General features: G+C 42.7%; 1 protein-coding gene across 1 annotated transcript; it reads left to right on the plus strand.

Moving 5' to 3' along the window:
* Positions 1-2244: 2244 nt before the first annotated feature.
* On the plus strand, positions 2245-13544 carry tspan7 (tetraspanin 7). The gene is made up of 8 exons (XM_070975572.1): positions 2245-2547; positions 8096-8284; positions 8591-8665; positions 8775-8870; positions 9463-9618; positions 9864-9947; positions 10470-10555; positions 11170-13544. The coding sequence occupies exons 1-7, from the start codon at positions 2482-2484 to the stop codon at positions 10536-10538; spliced, it is 735 nt and encodes a 244-aa protein (XP_070831673.1). The 5' UTR covers positions 2245-2481; the 3' UTR covers positions 10539-10555; positions 11170-13544.
* Positions 13545-18098: the final 4554 nt, after the last annotated feature.

An 18098-nucleotide genomic window follows, 5' to 3' on the forward strand; every position in this document is an offset into this window, starting at 1 on the left:
TTAATAACACTTCATTTTGTCCTGGAGAAGGACTGCACAGGCGAGAAAGGTGAACGATTTTAAAGAGACCACAGAGCCCCTGATAGGACCCCCTGTTCAGGTGGGTCATTGCACATTGATTACCAGTAGCTGCAGTACATGTATATATGTGTGTGTGTGTGTGTGTGTGTGTGTGTGTGTGTGTGTGTGTGTGTGTGTGTGTGTGTGTGTGTGTGTGTTTCAACTGTGTGTATAAATGTTAATAACTCATTAATAAGATATTATAATCGCACATTAATTTTTCAGTTGTACATGTTAATGAGTTATCTCTTAATGGATTTTGGTCCAGATGTCCTGCAGACCTGTTCCAGAAGGTAAGTGTCCTAAGTGTCTTCCTGATCAGTCAAAGAGCTAAAATGACAGCAAGTGTGATGCTGGAGGAAGATTTTCCACAACCTGGCAACCCTATAGTTATTCCTGTTAATGGATATAAATAATCTATAAAGAATTAATAAATGATCAACCATGAATAAAGCCATTTAGAGGGCTCTTTATGACGGGTGACTTATCACAAAGTGGCACTCTTTCTTATTATAATCATGGGTCTCTAGTACTTTTTTTGACTTGTGCTTGTGGTCATTGATGGGTCACTGCTTCACAGAGTGAGGAACATAGACATGTTCCCAGAAAAATTGAAATTCAGTTTAATTGAATCAGCCCATTTTACTTGGATCTATTCAAACATGTCTTTTATGTGCTGTGGCTTCACCTGAGGGTTTGACCTTTACTGTGCAGAATGATGTACACTATGAACACTTTTCAAACACATCTGCTCAAAGGTGTTTCTCCATATTCATTTTAAATGTCAGTTTACTACGTTCTTACCAGCATGACTTTGTGGCATCACAAGCAGTTCAGAGGCCAATAATGACTCCTTCAAGCACTCAATCTGTGCTTCAGTGTTTCCATTTTATGCAATTGTATACTTGTACTTTTAAGAGGGAAATATAGCAGACTGCTTTGTACACCACATCATCTATCACAGTGGTCCCCATCCTTTTTTGCACCATGGACTGGCATAGAAACGAATAAAAACAAATTATTAAAAATACAACTCACCATTATCCTGAATGTAGTTGTTTTAATTAGTGGGAGCCCTGTGCTTGTTTCTCGTCAACAAGAAGGCTTCATTGCCTCATTTGCAAGCCTGTCACCACATGTTAAGCAGAGCGGACTTGGTGCGTGAGAGTCACGGTTGGACCCGACCCAGGACAGACTTTTCCGGGACCAACCCGGAACTTTCTCGGAAATTTCCTGGGATCAACCTGGACAAGTCCTGGGAAATTTCACGGTTGGTCCCGGGTAGATTCAGGGTTGGTCCTGGAAAAGTCTGTCCGGCGTGTCCCAGGTTGAGGGGTCCAGTCGTAATTCTCACGCACTTTCCTGGATCCGGGACTACTCGGAACTTTCCCGGAAATTTCCCGAGACCGACCGGGAAAAGTCCCGGGAAATTTCTGGGTCAGTCCCGGGTAAGTTCCAGGACAGTTCTGGGTTGGTAACGGAAAAGTCTGTCCGGCGTGTCCCAAGTCGGGGATCTTTCCCGGATTGGTCCGGAACTTACCCCGGACCAACCCGGAACTTTCCTGGAAATTTCCCCGGACCGACCAGGAAATTTCCCAGATCGGGTCCATCCCGGGTCGGATCCGGGTAAGAACTTCAAACTGTTATTATCATTATTATCATTAGTGTGTGTCCTGGGTCGGATCCCGGGAACTGATCCGGCCCGGGTTGTTGATATTATTGTTGTTGTTGTTGTTGTTGTTGTTGTTGTTACAATATTTAAAAAGCTGCTAATCTTAATGCATCACAGGAGTAGGAGTGATGATAATTCTGCACTTGAATTTTGACTGCAATTACTGATGGTGGAGTATTTTTGCACTGTGATATTGATACTCTTGGTAAAGGCTCTGAATACTTCTACCACCATGGTCCAGTATGGAAGTGTAATATTGTCTACCAGTGACAAATATTTGCATAGTCATAGATTCTGCATTATAAGAATTATTAACTTTTTGTGAAACAAGAAAAGTGCATATTAGACACAACATAATAAAAAAACATAATAATAATAATAATAATAATAATAATAATAATAATAATAATAATAATAATAATAATAGACTATTTTGACCATAATGTCCACAACATGAGTCTTCTACTCGGTATTAGACCAAAAAAAAAACCCCCACATGAATGAATATCCTCACACACCTTGCCGCACCTTTATAATGCAGCTGCGGATAAAATGCTTGTCAAATCGTTTCGTTGTCTCAATCATTATGAAGGCTATCGTTTTATGGAGAGCAGAAACGCTGGTGCGGCGCGTGGCTCCAGTGACGCTGTGTGGCTGCATCAGCGCGTGGTTGCAACGCGGCAGCTCGCGCAGAGAGACGGTTTCCTTCCCCCGTTATTACCACAGTGGGTCTAACGTAGCGCTCCAGGATGGAAACTAAACCGGTTATCACCTGCCTCAAAACCCTCCTCATCGTTTATTCCTTCGTGTTTTGGGTACGTAGCCTTTCGGTATCTTTTTCTAAATAACAACCTCGCAGGAAATCCATCTTAAAGCACCGCGGTGTGTGTCTGGTGTGTGTGTGTGGGGGGGGGGAGGTTTCGTGCGTGATGAAGGGGTGGACAGTGGGAGCATCATCGACGGAATCATGCTGTTGTTCGACTCTATTTCCGCCAAATGGTCGACAGCTCTTGCTCAACGTCGCCGCTTTTGCGTTAAAATGTGTATTTTGTGGTCGTCTGTGATATAACTTGTGTTAAGGTTACGCATATTTTTGGCTGCTGGGCGTCAGTGAGCGCATAGCACGCATAGCATCATGGTTGTTGTCAGTTAGCTAGCGCCGTGGAGGATGTTAACATCACCGCAGAGATTTACCTCCGTGTGATGAACGCGACAGGCCCTCTGTGTGCGATAAGGCCCATTTAAAGCCCATTTTGACCGCACACTGTACATTTTGGAGTCGTTGCTATAGATCCTTAAAGGGACCTTGCGCCGTGAGTAGGCTGTATTCTGTCATACACATCTATTGGCCCAGTGAACCCACTGACTCCCACAGAAACACCTGTTTAAATGCGCCTTCAACCATCCGATGTGAATAAAGTACAGTCGTAGGCTGCTGCAGTAAATACCTGCTATAAATGTGACTTGAGTTGTTTGTTGATGCCAGATTTTGAGGATGTGCTTTGTGTTGAAGGTGTGTAAAACAGTTTTTTATTGAAAGCAGGGCTGCAACAAGCAGTCATTTTAAATGAATAAAATAAATCAGTTAAGCTGCCAAAAATGTTCCAGTTTCAGGTTAGAAAATGCATAACTTTTTTTTTTCTAAAGCGTAAAAAGATGTCAACAAATGTATTTTTTGAGCAACCAGAAGTCCAAAACCAAGAGATCTTCATAATATAAGACAAGAAAAAGCTGCAAATCCTCACAGAGAAGCTGGAACCAGAGAAGGTTTTGTATTTTTGCCTGATAAAGGACCTAAATGACCGTCATGATAGTTGTCAGTGTTTCCCATACTTATAGAAAAATTAGAGGTAATAAGCTCACTGAAACCTGCAAACTCTCAATAATTTTAGTGATGCAGTATTTCAATCTACTAGGTCCTTGTCAGGCAAACATCTGCGTGAACCAAAAGCAGCATTTATACAGTATGCAGGCTAAAATATATATATATATATATATAATACCCACGAATCATTTGCATGAAGACATTTTTTGGGAGCTTGCAAATTTCAGTGTGTGGACGATCTCTCATTTTCCTTTGTATGCTGTTTTTGTGGTGCACCTGTACCCTGCTGGGCTTTTGCACTGGCAACCGTCTCTGCTTGATATTTTGTCCAACACATTTACATACTGCATAATGGAGCAGCAAAAACATTAGACACACCCCACAAAATTATACAAAACACAGCATCACAATAGCCTCAAATTATACCAGAGTTGAATCAGTGCCTCTGGAGGATTGTAGCAAAGCCGTATTCACAATGCTAAGCAAGGAGCATTTGAAAACACTCATTTGAAGAGCAGATTCTGCCCATGTTTTCACTCTGATTTACACTTTTTGTTGTACGTGTCCTCAGGATTTGAGTCAGTGGATCACTCAGAAAGCATCTTTCAAACCAGATAAATTTGGTTCATACTGCTCTCAATTTATTCTCTCAATTACTTTGGGAATAACTTGAGAACTGAAACAGTATCTCCTCTTATCTGTTTGGTTTTATGGATATGTCTTTACCTTTTGATTACCCGATGAGTCTTCAAATATGATCTAGCGTCTGTGCAAGCCACAATATGAATGTAAGACCACATATTAGCCAAGATAACCACAATACTGCATGCAGCGTGATGAACTTAGTACGTCTCGACCATAACTGTGAGTCATCACAGGCTCATTCTTATTTGTTAGGTTTCTGAGAGCAGCCAGATATAGCCAGGGTGAGAACACGTGCACCAGATTAATCAAGCTACAATGTGTTTAGGACATGGGGAGGTGAAGATATCTTAAATTGTGCCACTTCAAACAAAACCAAAACTAACCCCTAGAAGATTGAGGAAGAAAATGGAGGTGGAAGAGAGAAATCAGCCTTGCTGTGACAGCATGCGCTCATAAAGGCTTAAAAAGAAGAGCTGTGCTGTGTATCTCGCTGCACTGCAGACGTGTGCCAGTGCCACGGATATGAACTTTTATATTTAGTCAGGATTGGGCCGTCTCTTGGCGCTCCCTCACATCCACAGCATCAGGTTTCAGATGTCTAAAGTGCAGAAGAGTCTTACAGCTCAGTGGCTCTCGTCAACCCCGAGGGTGAAGCAGGGAGACGTTCACTGGCACAGAGTTCCAAGCGAGAGAGCTGCCTCAATGTCGGGCCTCGGTTTCACTGTCATCAGCTTGTCGTGGCGAATAACGTCCTAAGTGTGAATAGCTGTGCCGCCGTACTTTACACGTGCGCACGCAGACAGGATGTTTAAATGCAGAGCAGGTGGTGGAGTCTGCGTGGTGTCCTCGCCAGCATATTTTGTCATCGCACCTTCTGTTTCTTTATTAGGCTGGGGGAGGAGTACGGCAGAGGGGTGACCCGCTTTAAACTCTGTGCTGTAACCAGGGTGGCCGGCCTGGCATTGAATTTCAAACAAAACGTACAGGGTGGGGGGAAGGGGGAGAGAAGGAGGACAACGAGAAAGGGGGTCTGAAGCTGTTTGGGATTCAGCAACACACATGGAGTCTAGATGACTTGCCCCTGTTCCTTGGATTTGATTTCCCTGTTGGCTTTGAAATGAACACTTTAGCATTGACAGGATGATCCTTTTATTTGTATTCACCGGCAGCTCATCGGCAGCCAGACATTTTGCTGCTGATGATATAAACAGTGTCATCTAGAGCACCGTCCTCTAAAATGACAGTCTCATGCTCTGCCTCTTAGAATCACTGTTAAAGGAAACCGTCGATGTTATTACTGACGAATGAAATCATCGGCTGCCGGCCTTCAGTTCAGCCGAACAGGGGCGAGAAGGAAGGTGGGCTTCATGTTAGAGGATTGACAGAAAATGAATCAGGAACTGTTTTGATAATGGAGTAATTGTTTTGGTTATTTTGACTGCAAGATGTGCCAAACATTTCCTGGTCCCCCCTCCCCAAACGATGAGAATTTGATGCTTTTCTTTTTCCCCGTAAACTGAATTTCTTCGGTTTTGGGCTATTGGTGTTGAGGACACCACAGTGCTCTGTGGGAAGTCATTTTTCACAATTTTTGGACATTTTCTAGCTGTCAGCAGTCTATTAATCAAGAAAATAGTCCTTCATACATTACATTACATTTATTTGGCAGACACTTCTGGTTGGGCAGTGTGACGATATATAGTGTACCAGTATGACTACCGCACCAGAGAAGAAGACAAACAAAGGAAAGTCTTTGTATGGCACCGTTCAACCTTTGAGAACCATGAATATGATGAAATATAACGTGATACGTGAAAAGATTTGTTGACCAATGAAAGATTTTGATGATCCGTTTATACTTCAGCATTCATCACTTGCATATCTCTGTGTGCTTCACAACCTTTTTGGCTTCGGACCTTTTAAAACAGATCCTCATTTGGATATTATTCCGCCTCAGTACCTGAACATGTGGTGTGGTGATTTACATGATACATGTTTATACAACATGAAAATCAACACCTTGAGATATTGCATCAATCATGAAACAGGATCCTGGTGGGCTTATAGAAAAATGTCACCCATGTGCGCACATAGCAACTCCAGGAAACAACAGGACGAGGCTCCAGATAAAGAGATTAGAAAAACATTAAACAGACAGCTCTTCAGATGACTTTAAATAGGAAATCTAGTGGCTCTCAGTTGTCTCTGTGTGGTTCAGCTCCATCAAATGTCGTGCCACTGAGGATTTATCACCGTGCATCTAACTGCCCACAATCGTCAATAAGACCCATTTTTAAAGGTTTTGCTTACGTAAAAGAAACCACAGCTACATGTTGAAGCCATAAATACAAAGAGATGAGTGCATTAGTAATATTGTGGGAAACCAACAGCAATTCTGATAATCATTTACCCGTTTAAGCTGTTTTTTAAGCAAAAAGGCCAGAAACATGCTGTTTTCTTCCATGATAGTAAATTGCAACCTCTGTCAGCTTGGTCTTTAGGAAGTTGTGATGAGCATTTAATACTTATATTTAATACTTATATTTCATGTCAATTGATAGTTCAAATGATTGAGCAAGAATGAAAATAATCAACAGCTACAACCATAAAAGCAAATCTATGATTTCAAACTCCAGTTTTGGCTTTTATTTTCCTCACGAGCTGCCATTCAGTGTGTTTCTCTCACTGTTACTCTCAATCTCATCATCTCCCCCGCACCTTAAACCCATTGTCCTTGCGTGTCATCGTGTTGATATGGAAATTCATGTGTGTGGATGTTTGCATGAGGCACCATCGGGTTCAGCCATTTTACACAGTAGCTGTTAGACATTTTCAGCGGTCTACCGCTGTTGAAGTCTAAAAGGACACATTATAGCTGTGTCTAAACTGCAACCAAATTCAGAACAAAACAGCAGTAGGAGGACTGGGGAACCTTTGCCCGATCGTTATTATGTGCTCACCCTGCCAGCGGGGCAAAGTGTAAACATTGCTAACACAGTCATTAACCTGTAGAGACTAGTTTTAGCTTCAGACAAAGAGGAACAAGCCAGTCTATGTGTATGCAGAGAAATATTTTTTGCATTGTGGTAAATTACTTCTGTATTGTTGTCATTTTTATGTAAAATGACATTAGGCTGGAGGACATGAGTGAATGGACATGAATGGCTGAGTTTATTCAAAGAGCAAAACTGATGGAGTTTTCCCCCACTGCTGTTTCAGTCATACTGTCCCATTTTGTGCTGAGAGCTTCTTCTCATCAGTTTTGGAGGTTTCAGGGTGCACAGAGACATTTTGTACAGACTGCTCGCTCTCTAACCAGAGGGCCTGGCAGCAGGACGGCGAGCGGCCTCCTCTTGGAAGGAAGAAGGGTAGCATGATGAGTTGGCGAGAGTCAGATCATCAGCAGCCGTTCCACACCCAGCTCTCTTTCCAATGCCAGCAAGACATACCCAGCTGAGACACACGCCGCTTCAGCTGCCTCGTACAACACGCTCTTTTATCCGCAGCCTTCATTTGAAATGCTAAGAGAGGCGCAACAGGAGGAAGCGTCTCGCCTCGGATCAAAGAGCTTCTTTGACATGTCCCCTTTCCTGTTCTCCCTTTTTTTTTCTATGTGTGTGTGAGTGCAGGCATATTCATAAAGCAGGTGATCACTATCCCACACTCCAGATAAATTTGTGTCTCCTGTCTCTCGTCTCCTCCTCTTTACTCTAATTGCTCTCCTTTCTTGTTCCACCTTGATCCTCTTTCTCCTCCTCCTCCCCCTCGCCACGCTGCTAAAACACAGCCATTGTAGTATTGCAGAAGTGCAAAGATAAAGGCCTGTTCCCTGCTTTCATTCTGTTCCCTGTGCTCTCTCTGTTACATCCATCTCTCCAACCCCCGCCCTCTAGATAACAGGAGCCATCCTGCTGGCAGTGGGAGTATGGGGGAAGTTGATGCTGGGCCCGTACATCTCTCTGATAGCCGACAACTCCACCAATGCCCCGTACGTCCTCATTGGCACCGGCACCGTCATCATCGTTTTTGGTCTGTTTGGATGCTTCGCCACCTGCAGAGGAAGCCCATGGATGCTGAAGCTGGTGAGAGGTTGTAGGAAGAAGGTTGGGGTGTTAATGTTACAGCAGGAGAGAAGTGGGTTGTAGATGCTGATTAATTAGTCTGAGGTCATGTGATAAAGGGAATAATGGCTGACCTCAGTCCTATTGAGAAGGATCAGAAATCGAATAGATGCTGCAGGGCACTTTGCTCAGTTAATGGTGGTGAAGTGAGTGTGTTTGAGTGTGTGAGTGTATGAGCGTGTGCAAGCATAGGCAAATTATACATATCTAAGGCAGGGAGTTTTATGCAAACTATGCAACTCTCCCTCTTCCTTCCTCTCTCTGTAGTATGCCATGTTTCTGTCGCTCGTCTTCCTCGCTGAGTTAGTGGCTGGGATCTCTGGATTTGTGTTTCGCCACGAGGTCAGCATGCATTACATCTCGCAACTTTTTAAGTCCAACACTAAAGCTCTATAAAGTGCTCTTCAGCTGTTAACCTGTGTGATTATGTGTGTATGTTTGCATGTCATAGATAAAGGGAACCTTTTACAGGACATACACTCACGCAGTCCTCAACTACAACGCTGAGGATGAGGCGAGCCGTGCTGTTGATAACTTGCAGCACAAGGTAAGTGCCCGTGACACAAAATCATTAAATCAGCTTTTTGTGAAGGATAACTCTAGCAGTTCTGTCTTTTTCCTACTGACAGCAAATCCTATAAAAAGACCAAAAACAAGAATATGCATGCTACTAACAAGTGTTGCCTGTGTAGCCATAGCTTATAGCTCATAGCATGGCTCATTTGACTGTTACAGAGCTCTGTTATTGCCCAAAACTCTGGGTGAAATATTCCTTCATTACAATGAACAAGGGAACTGTGGTGTATTTTGAGTTATTACCATTTATTCATACACACCATGAATATGCACAAAATATGTATTAAACCTCTGCTGAAAATAGTCCTCATTAAATGAGTTATTTACTCTCGTTCGATTAGCGTTTGCTAAGAACTGCCGTGCCCAGGTGTTTCAGGAAATTGTTTAGTTGAAACTATATTTGTGACTCATATTTAAAAGTGCAACAGACAAGGTAGAGTCAGAAGCTATTCAGGGACAGACCGCATGGGGTTTGTATTTTGAAAAATATGACACAGCGCCGGCCTTATGTTTTCATCCTCATCTGCTCTCAGTGCTCTCTCTTTTTCTCTGTGCATTTCTAGCTGCGCTGCTGTGGAGTGTATAACTACACCAGCTGGTTTGGCAGTGTGTATTACCCATCCAATGGCATTCCTGCCAGCTGCTGCTTTAACTCCTCTGACTGCAACCCAGAAGACCTCCGCAATGTAACTCTAGCCCCAAGCAAGGTCTACCACCAGGTCAGTATGTCATGTTGTATTTTCCTACTTCTTGCTTGTCTGTTGCTCGGTGCTTTATTTAGTTTATTAATTTTTATGAACTATATTTACATCTGTAGATCCTCATTCACCTTTTCACGCCATCTGCCTATTCCACTCACTAACAACCGCCTCAGATACTCTCCCAGATATCCATCTTGCCCCTAATTTGCACATATAACATGTCCCTGAACCCTCTGCAAACTAACCTGCCCCCTGTGTTTCAGGGCTGCTATGAGCTCGTCACTTCCTTCATGGAAACCAACATGGCCATTATTGCAGGAGTGACGTTTGGGATTGCTTTCTCACAGGTAAGAGTTGATGTATTGCAGGTGATGGTGTGCAAATACAAGGTAGCACGTGTAGCGTTTTAGCATCAATAAATGACTTTCAATAACACGTTTACATATGGGCACATAATTACTGAAAACAGACCGTCAACAGACACAGGACAGACAGGAAATCTGCAGCACTCAGGAGAAAAACAGATAAATGTGTAAATGATAAAATGAATGATGGCTGAATTCCATTTCACTGCTTTAGTTTCAGGGTCCTGATACTGTGCATGCTGGCTCACTGTCATGGCGTGCTGGACCATTTGAACAGAATGGAGCCATTTTTAGTGTTTCTAGTAACACCTGTGTTTTACTACTACAACAAGTCCAATATCTGCTGTGAAAAGGCTTTTGCATGAGACAATTGCCAGAAATGGACAACTTTGTCCCTGTTCCTTTTGTGAGATTCAACCTTACATTTGCCAGCTTTGACAAAATGCACAAGCCCTTATCTTTCTTCTTTGTTATACTACACGGCCTTCTCTGTCTGTCTTTCAGCTGATTGGCATGTTGCTGGCCTGCTGTCTGTCCAGGATCATCACAGCCAATCAGTATGAAATGGTCTAGCTGATGTGACGTGGCAGGTGAGAGACATTTAAAGATGCGCACTCACAGTCAACCACATACATCTAGGGTTAAAGCTGCTGTAATTGATATTTTTATGTTAACAATGAATATGATTACTAGCCTACAACATTACTGTTTTGTTTCAGCAATATAACCCTGTTCTCATTAACTGCTTTTCAGTGGAAGATCTTGTGTTAAACCCACTGTATGCTACCTGCTAAGTTAGTAACTAGCCAGTGAACATAGTGGAGCTTTTAGCAGCTAAAGAGCCAGATATGTCCCTCAGGAATTGGTGGAAACCAAAATAAAGTTAAAAGGAAAATCAGTATTGGGCTCAAGCCTCTTTCACACATAGTTTCCAGTAAATTACTGGGACAAGCTTTCAGGCACTGCCAGTGATTTTCACTGTTCACACATGCAGCCACATTCAGGACCATTTCCAACCTGCACCTTTTCACACTTTCCACGGCAATGCCAGAATAGATGGGGCTGTGTGATGTGGTTGTGGTTGCCAACTATCGTGAACTCAGCTGAAGAAGAAGATAGGGCAAGACCAGATGTATGGCAGAGGATAAGTCTTCTGTACGCATACACAGTTAACCCTTCTTTCTTTGTGCTTCTGTCTTTTCAGGGAGATGAAGAGAAGACGAGACAAACGGCCTTGACACATGACAAGAGTAAATTCCCGAAACACTATCACATGTCTGTATTGGAATTTACCTCCCTCCGTCTCTCTGCCTGTGATCTTAATGTAATATCTTAATGTATCTTATTGTAAAGCACCATTCCTTGACTCACTGCTGTTGCATCAAAACGTTCTATACCACACATCACACCGCTGCTTGATGTAGAAGTTGCTCATGAGCACATCTCGGATCAGCACGGCTTGCAACCTACAACAAGCAGGTAACAGAGGGTTGTCAGAGTTGACAGCGGTGTTGGTCTCAGATAGGCGACTGAGTGCAACTTGGCTTCTCAGTTGGTTGCAGCATGCTTCACCGACCGTCATCAGAGGACCACTGCACATCTTTGTACAGAATGACATTACTAAAGCTTGAAAGTAATACTTTAATAGATAGGTTTAGTTTTGCATTTGACTTTGCTATTGCTCACCATTGTATATTCCTATGGTTGTGACATTTTGTGAACTGATTACGTGTACTGAGGATGATATTTTAAGCTTTTATGTAAAATAGCAGCACTGACGAAGGAGAGAAAAGGGAGAATTCTTTGTGAGTATTTTTACCGGCAGACGAGGCACAATATTTTTTGGGGGCTTGATAATTTAACTCAGTAACACATTGTGAGTTACGTTACATATTGAAATTGTACTGAAGTATCAGTTAAAGCTCAAGTCTGAGATAAATACAGAACAACGCGACTCCAAATGGGAAGCTTTACTGTCAAACTCTTCAAAAAAAGTGGATGATGCAGCACAGTTACAAGCTACAAAAGCTTAGGTCGGTTTGGTTAATATGTCCATGGTCAGCGCTGTCAAGGTGACTTGCTATTGGTCAATGGCACAAATTCACTTATGCACGGTTGAATTTGACATGAAAATTTGTGCAGATATGCGCTACTTAGTCCCTGCTAACAAATCCACTTATTTCAGAGATTACATTGAAATGACTTAATTTTGACACAGAATTTAACACACCTGTAGTGTGACCCGTCCACTTCAGGCTCTCAGTTAAGCCTATAACGCTCGATTATCTTTAGGGTTCGAATGGCAACAGTGTCTCCAGCTGTTTGGAACAACCACATGTGGAGGCGAGTGGAAAAACCTGCTGTTGTCTTAGGGAGTGGTGAGATGTGATGAATCATACAGTTGGGCATGAGAAGTGACAAAGTTGTGTGAATAATGAAGAGATTAAGAGAGGTGTAAATCCTGCCAACTTTCACACCTCCACACACCTGTCGAAAACCTGGCCAGAATGTCACGAATTAGCTTTGAAGCTGAAAGTCTTGTTGTTGCTGACCTCCATTTGTTAAAGCTTTCACCTTGTTTCAGCGATGTAGAGGTGAGCCCGACACCACTGTTGGGTATTGTTCCAGGTGCAGCAGGATCATGTGTGTAAACAGGCTTGACATTTCTAACCACAAGAGGTCAGTGAAGCACAGATTTTCAGCCTGTTGGGCTCTTGTCACATCTTCTGGTGGAATACAACGACAGCTGCGTGTTACAGAGGGAGAAGTAGACGTTAGAAATTTGCAGGACTCCAACAGTGTTCATCTAGTATTTACAGTATTCTATGTAGTGCATCGACATGCCGTCATCATCATCATCATCTGTAGATATTTATTGGAAATGTAATTTATATGATGTAATGTTTCTCATTCTAATACGCTAATCAGTATAAATGTCGTGTCGCAGTTTTAATTCTGCACTCTGTGCTGTTAATCTGTATTTGTTTGATAGTTTATAGGAAAATCGCACTGAAAAAACAATTGTGGCCAATGTTTAGTTGAGAGTAACGTGCAACATGTAGCTATTTGAATTTAGCTGTGTATTTATTCTGGTTTGGTTGGCATTAAGTTTACAGTTTCACCAAGTGATTTTCTATCTCTCTTTCAGTATGACTGTGAGTGTGTGAGGTTTTGTTCTTTCTTTTTATTTGTCTCCCTAACCTCCAAAATGTATTTTCCTCGAATGGCAAGGGGTGTGTGTGTGTGAGTGTGAGTGTGTGCGCGCGCGTGTTGTGGGAAAGAGAGAGCCTCTAGATTTTGTGGATCCTGCTGTATTCGATTTTGGTCAGTATTTGGTTGTGGCTTTTCAAACCTTGTTGCTTTTCAAGCTGTACATTTATTTAGTGAATGTATGTTTTCCAACGCTCTGAAACTTATTTTACTTCCCCAAACTGACATTGTCTTGTAAATACTAAATTGTAATACCATCCTGCTTACACATGGGGTCACCAGACACTCAAAAAGAAATGCACCCTGCTGTCTACTATTGACTAAGTCACCATCAGTGGTCTTATTATCAATAAATATACAGAATAACAATTTGTCATAGTGTTTGTTGTCTGTTTAAATGTAGGTGTCCTATGTATTTACTAAAGCTGTATGTGAGCGATGCTTGTGCTGATCTTGGTCATTTCAAATGTCTCCACAAATCTGCTTATGAAGGTGAAACCACCAATATATTCGTCAAGTTCCGTATGAACAGCACATTTTATCGATTTATTAGCTGTTTTATCATATGGAAAACATAAAAAGTGCTTATCTGGGCTGTTTGCACCCATTAATCGGGATAAGAGGAAGAGGTAGGGGTATCGGTTAAGGCATGTTGAGAGTAGGCCAAGCTGTGTGGATAAATTTATGTGAGGGTGGGGGCACTTCATCTTACTGTAGGACTCAAGCAGCAAAGAATGGGGAGAAGAAACTCCATATCAGGCACTGTCGTCAGGCTCTTTGTGGGTTCTGGGACTTGTTGATCCATATGAATTGTCAATACACAGAGCATCATGTGCAGCAAAGCTTATTCATAGGCTTCTCTCTGAGCAGGAGGCAGCAGAAATGAACCTGCAGGCCTTGAGTTGTTGATATAGGTCATTTGTTCTGAGCAGTGTGTGCTCTGACAGAAAATACAAGGATACATATTCATCACTAAGGATCACAATCAAAAGACAGTTTCAACTTGGCTGTGAATGAGGAATAGGAGGGCTTTGAGTCCCATAAAACAATCTACATATCTTCATCAAACTGGTGACAAACCCTCCTTATTAGCAGTGTCATACATTAGTTAACCCTGTGTTCGTGGTGTAGTGTCCCTGACAAATCCAGACAATGACAAACTGAATAAACACCTGGTTTTAAACCCCTCTCACACTTATGAGAACATCCTCAAGGTCAACAGAAACACAACAAACACTGGACGCTTAAATTAGGAAACAGCTCATTTTAATTAGAAGGAGATGATGGAGAGAAATTCCCTCATTCCAAGACAGACATGCAGCAGACGCTGGGGCAGATTTTCACGACCATGAGTAACGTAAGACTGACAAAGACAAATTGACACTATAATACAGACTGCGTGACCACAAGCTGCCATTGAGGCAGAGACATAGCAGCCCAGAGAAAACAGACAGTCGTGCCAGCAGGAGGTGAGGACAAAAACACCCTTTGTGCTACACTGCAGCATGGATGGAGACAGAGGAGGCAAGTTTAAGTTTACCAAAATGAAACACAAACACCAAGATCCTGACACACTTTCAGGCTAAAGCAAAATTAACTATTTATAGGAGAAAGTAATGAGTTTGCCTTGGAGGCAGAAGATGTCACAGCCTGAGAGAAAACCAGAACACATGAAACTCCCCTGACTCCTCATTTGATCGTATATTATTTTCTGACTTCATTTTGTCAAATATTTGTTCTGAACAGTTCGTTTTTCACTATAATATATTCCAAAGAGGGAGAGAAAAAAGATGATTCATGTTTTCTAGCGCTGTGACAGATTTTCTTGATGAACCTCCTGACGATGGTTCGCTTGATGACATCACTGAGTACCATCCTCGTCCACATGATGGCGCTTGGGCATCAGCGGAAAACGGAGCTGTGGAGCGCGCGCGCGTGAGGAAAAAAAAGAAGTCGCGTGTGTGCGGGAGACACACACACACACACACACACACACAGAGACACACACACACACGCTCCGTCTTCCGTACGCACGTCCTCCTGCTGCTGCGGGCTGCATCGGAAACAAGGCCGGAAAAAGCGGTGGGAGGACGGATAAGAGAGGCCGTTACTCGGGGAGATCACGCTAACCGGGCTCGCTCCAGTCTCGTTACGCAAATTACCGGCAGAGCGGCGCGGCAGTGGGTCCGCTAATGGAGCGTGCGTGCCGCTGGCTTCCGCCGCCTCCCCCCCTCGCCTCCGCCTCCCGAATACACTTAATGGTTTATAGGCTAGAGGGAGGCATCCACCGGGGAAGCGCTATTACTCACACAGGCGCACAGCAGCCCCGCACTCAGGAGCGCACGGACACGTTCAAGGGCCGTCAGCGTAATTATGAAAAAAGGCCGGTTGGATTTTCGACATTATACAGCTCGATTTCTGAGTCTAAGCATGGTTTTTGAGGCAGAAGCCTGTAAAGAACTAGTGTGTGCCGCACTTCATGAATGAAACAGGTGACATTGGTGGAGCAGTGTTACAGGACTACATGGTTTTCAAACAAAGCCATCGCCAGTATTTTAGGTACAAAGTGAATCAGAATCAGTATCAGAAAGCCTTTATTAGTCTCCCGGAGGGGAAATTTCATTCAGTTACATCCCGTCCAAGAAACATGAAAAGAACAATGACACATAACATGGGGAGTACAGGAGCAGGAGAACTGTGGCTCTGCACAATCAAGCGATCAGCGCCCCGTTTCGTGATTTCAAGTGTTTCACCCCTCCAAAACTTTGACCAGACTCTAACTGTAAGATGTTTGTTAATTCGGATCTGTCATGTTAAAGTAGCGTTATATTATCAGTAAGTTTCATTTTCCAGCACACTCTTCCAAAGCATTTTCTACAGGGATAAAAGTCTCTCTATACATTTAAGGTGGTCTTCTTAAAACATCCAGAAATCCAGTTACCTTGGAAAAACGTACAGGTTAAAGGTACGATGCATTCTTTTTTTATTTTATTTTATTTATTTATTGTTAAAGTTACTAAAAACTGAATTGTGCTTACTTAATTTTAAACACAGAAATGGCAAGTAAACTTGTTCAAAGTCTCAGCAACTTGAAAGAGTACTGGTGCTCTAAGAGTACTTAGCACCGCACTGTATAACACTGCATGCGAGCTGCAGCTAATGTAGCCTCAAGCTGCTAGCCTCAAGCAGAGATGGATGTATCTAAGCAGGAGAGGTCACACCCCCAGATTGTTTTCATTTCCAAACTTGTAATCTTCAGCCAATGCCGACTTGAGTGACATCACTTGAGGCAATTTCTCACACTTTCCCTCTTTGTTCACATATGCAGTATTGCCTCCCAAGATCTGCAAACAGATTTGGTGTGTACGATTGGTGGATTTCCCCTTTAAGTTAACCAAGTCAGTGACTTAACAGGCCTCATTCTTAATGTAACACCTGAGCTTTTCCTGCAATGACCAGTCAAAATGTGTGCAGTGCAAAAGGAGAGTTTAACACTTCTGTCTACCCACTAGAGTTTAGGCAATAGACTGCCTTAGAACAATCGAGTGCAACAAATAATCATTAGCAAGATTCTTTCTTATTAAAATGCATTTCTTAGCAAAGGCTAGTGTCTCTTTACAATGATGATCTTGTGTCTTAACATGAGATTTCAATAAGGCTGCATGGCAGAGACTCACTGATACCAGAATTCAGTTAAAGTTTCACCTCCATATTTCACCAAACTATGGATCCCATGCTTTGGGATGAAACAAACCGAATGTAACACTGGGAAATAGTGAGTCCTTTTTGGTCTTAAAGGATAAGACAAGGTTTTTCAAGTGTGAGACAATGTTCAGCGGCCTGTACGTTCAGTGTTTGTGTTTCCACAGCCGGTGTTTCACTGTTGAGCTGCTGTTTGAAGGACAGCAACAAACTGAGGGCATTTTGTACTTATAACACTGTAACTTTGGAAGATATCCACTTTGCCAAGCCCAGGCTGCTGGAGCCTCATATTAATTTCACATAAACTTTTGATTTTTTCCCCTCTCTCTCTCTCTCTCTCTCTCTCTCTCTCTCTCTCTCTCTCTCTTTCTCTCTCTCTCTCTCTCTCTCTCTCTCTCTCTCTCTCTACAGCTCATAAATTTTTGTGCCCCATCACTTACAATGAAAGCACAGTTGGAAGGGATTTTTTAATGGCCAGTATGAACAGGAGGAAGCGAAAGCGAAACCTTTTCCAAAGTTCATTTGGGCACCTGACTCTTGTCAACCTATCCTTTAAAGTGGTCACATTTTATGTATACAATATTGACAATGGAATTAGCCACTTTCACTGCCAGCCAATTTTTCTGTAGGAAAGTCGAATTTCCTCATCAGGTAGTTAAAATCTCCCAGAAAAGACATCCAGCTGGTGGGATGAACCTTGCTGCTGCCCCTTTGTTGAAAGGGAAAGTCTGGGGCTTGCAAAGAGCGACTCGTGCCATTTCAGTGCCACTCATAGTCCTGCTCCGTGTGCTGCGCTGACTGCTGCTCATCAAAAGAATCATTTGTTTTAGTGAAGATTACCATCTTCAAATCATAACACTAAGTGGCATGCGTGGATCGCCGTAAAAGAAATGTGTTTCCAAACGGCAATTTGATCAGATTAGAAATCTTATTAAATCTACGACAGGAATTACTTCGCTGCTTTAATGTGATCTTTTTTATGAATTTCATTTTCACAAACTTGCATCAGGAGCACACACACACACACACACGCACACACACAGAGGACGTCTCTCTCATCCACAGTGATACCTCATCTACTACCTTATATAGCAGGCCTGCCCCGCTCCACCCGTCTGTTTGTGATGTGAGTTGTTGCCGCTGCTGTTGTTCTAATTGCTGTGGCTGCTTCGCCTCCAGCTTCCCTGCTGAACTGAGACACCTGTGCCTCACTCTTTTCAG

This window comes from Chaetodon trifascialis, chromosome 12, assembly GCF_039877785.1.
Source record: "Chaetodon trifascialis isolate fChaTrf1 chromosome 12, fChaTrf1.hap1, whole genome shotgun sequence".
Taxonomy (NCBI): domain Eukaryota; kingdom Metazoa; phylum Chordata; class Actinopteri; order Chaetodontiformes; family Chaetodontidae; genus Chaetodon; species Chaetodon trifascialis.

Coding starts and splice junctions, on each gene's coding strand:
- tspan7 (XM_070975572.1), top strand. CDS start 2,482: ATGGAAACTAAACCGGTTATCACCTGCCTCAAAACCCTCCTCATCGTT. Junction 9,619..9,863: donor CAAGCAAGGTCTACCACCAG/GTCAGTATGTCA, acceptor CCTGTGTTTCAG/GGCTGCTATGAGCTCGTCAC. Junction 9,948..10,469: donor TTGGGATTGCTTTCTCACAG/GTAAGAGTTGAT, acceptor TCTGTCTTTCAG/CTGATTGGCATGTTGCTGGC.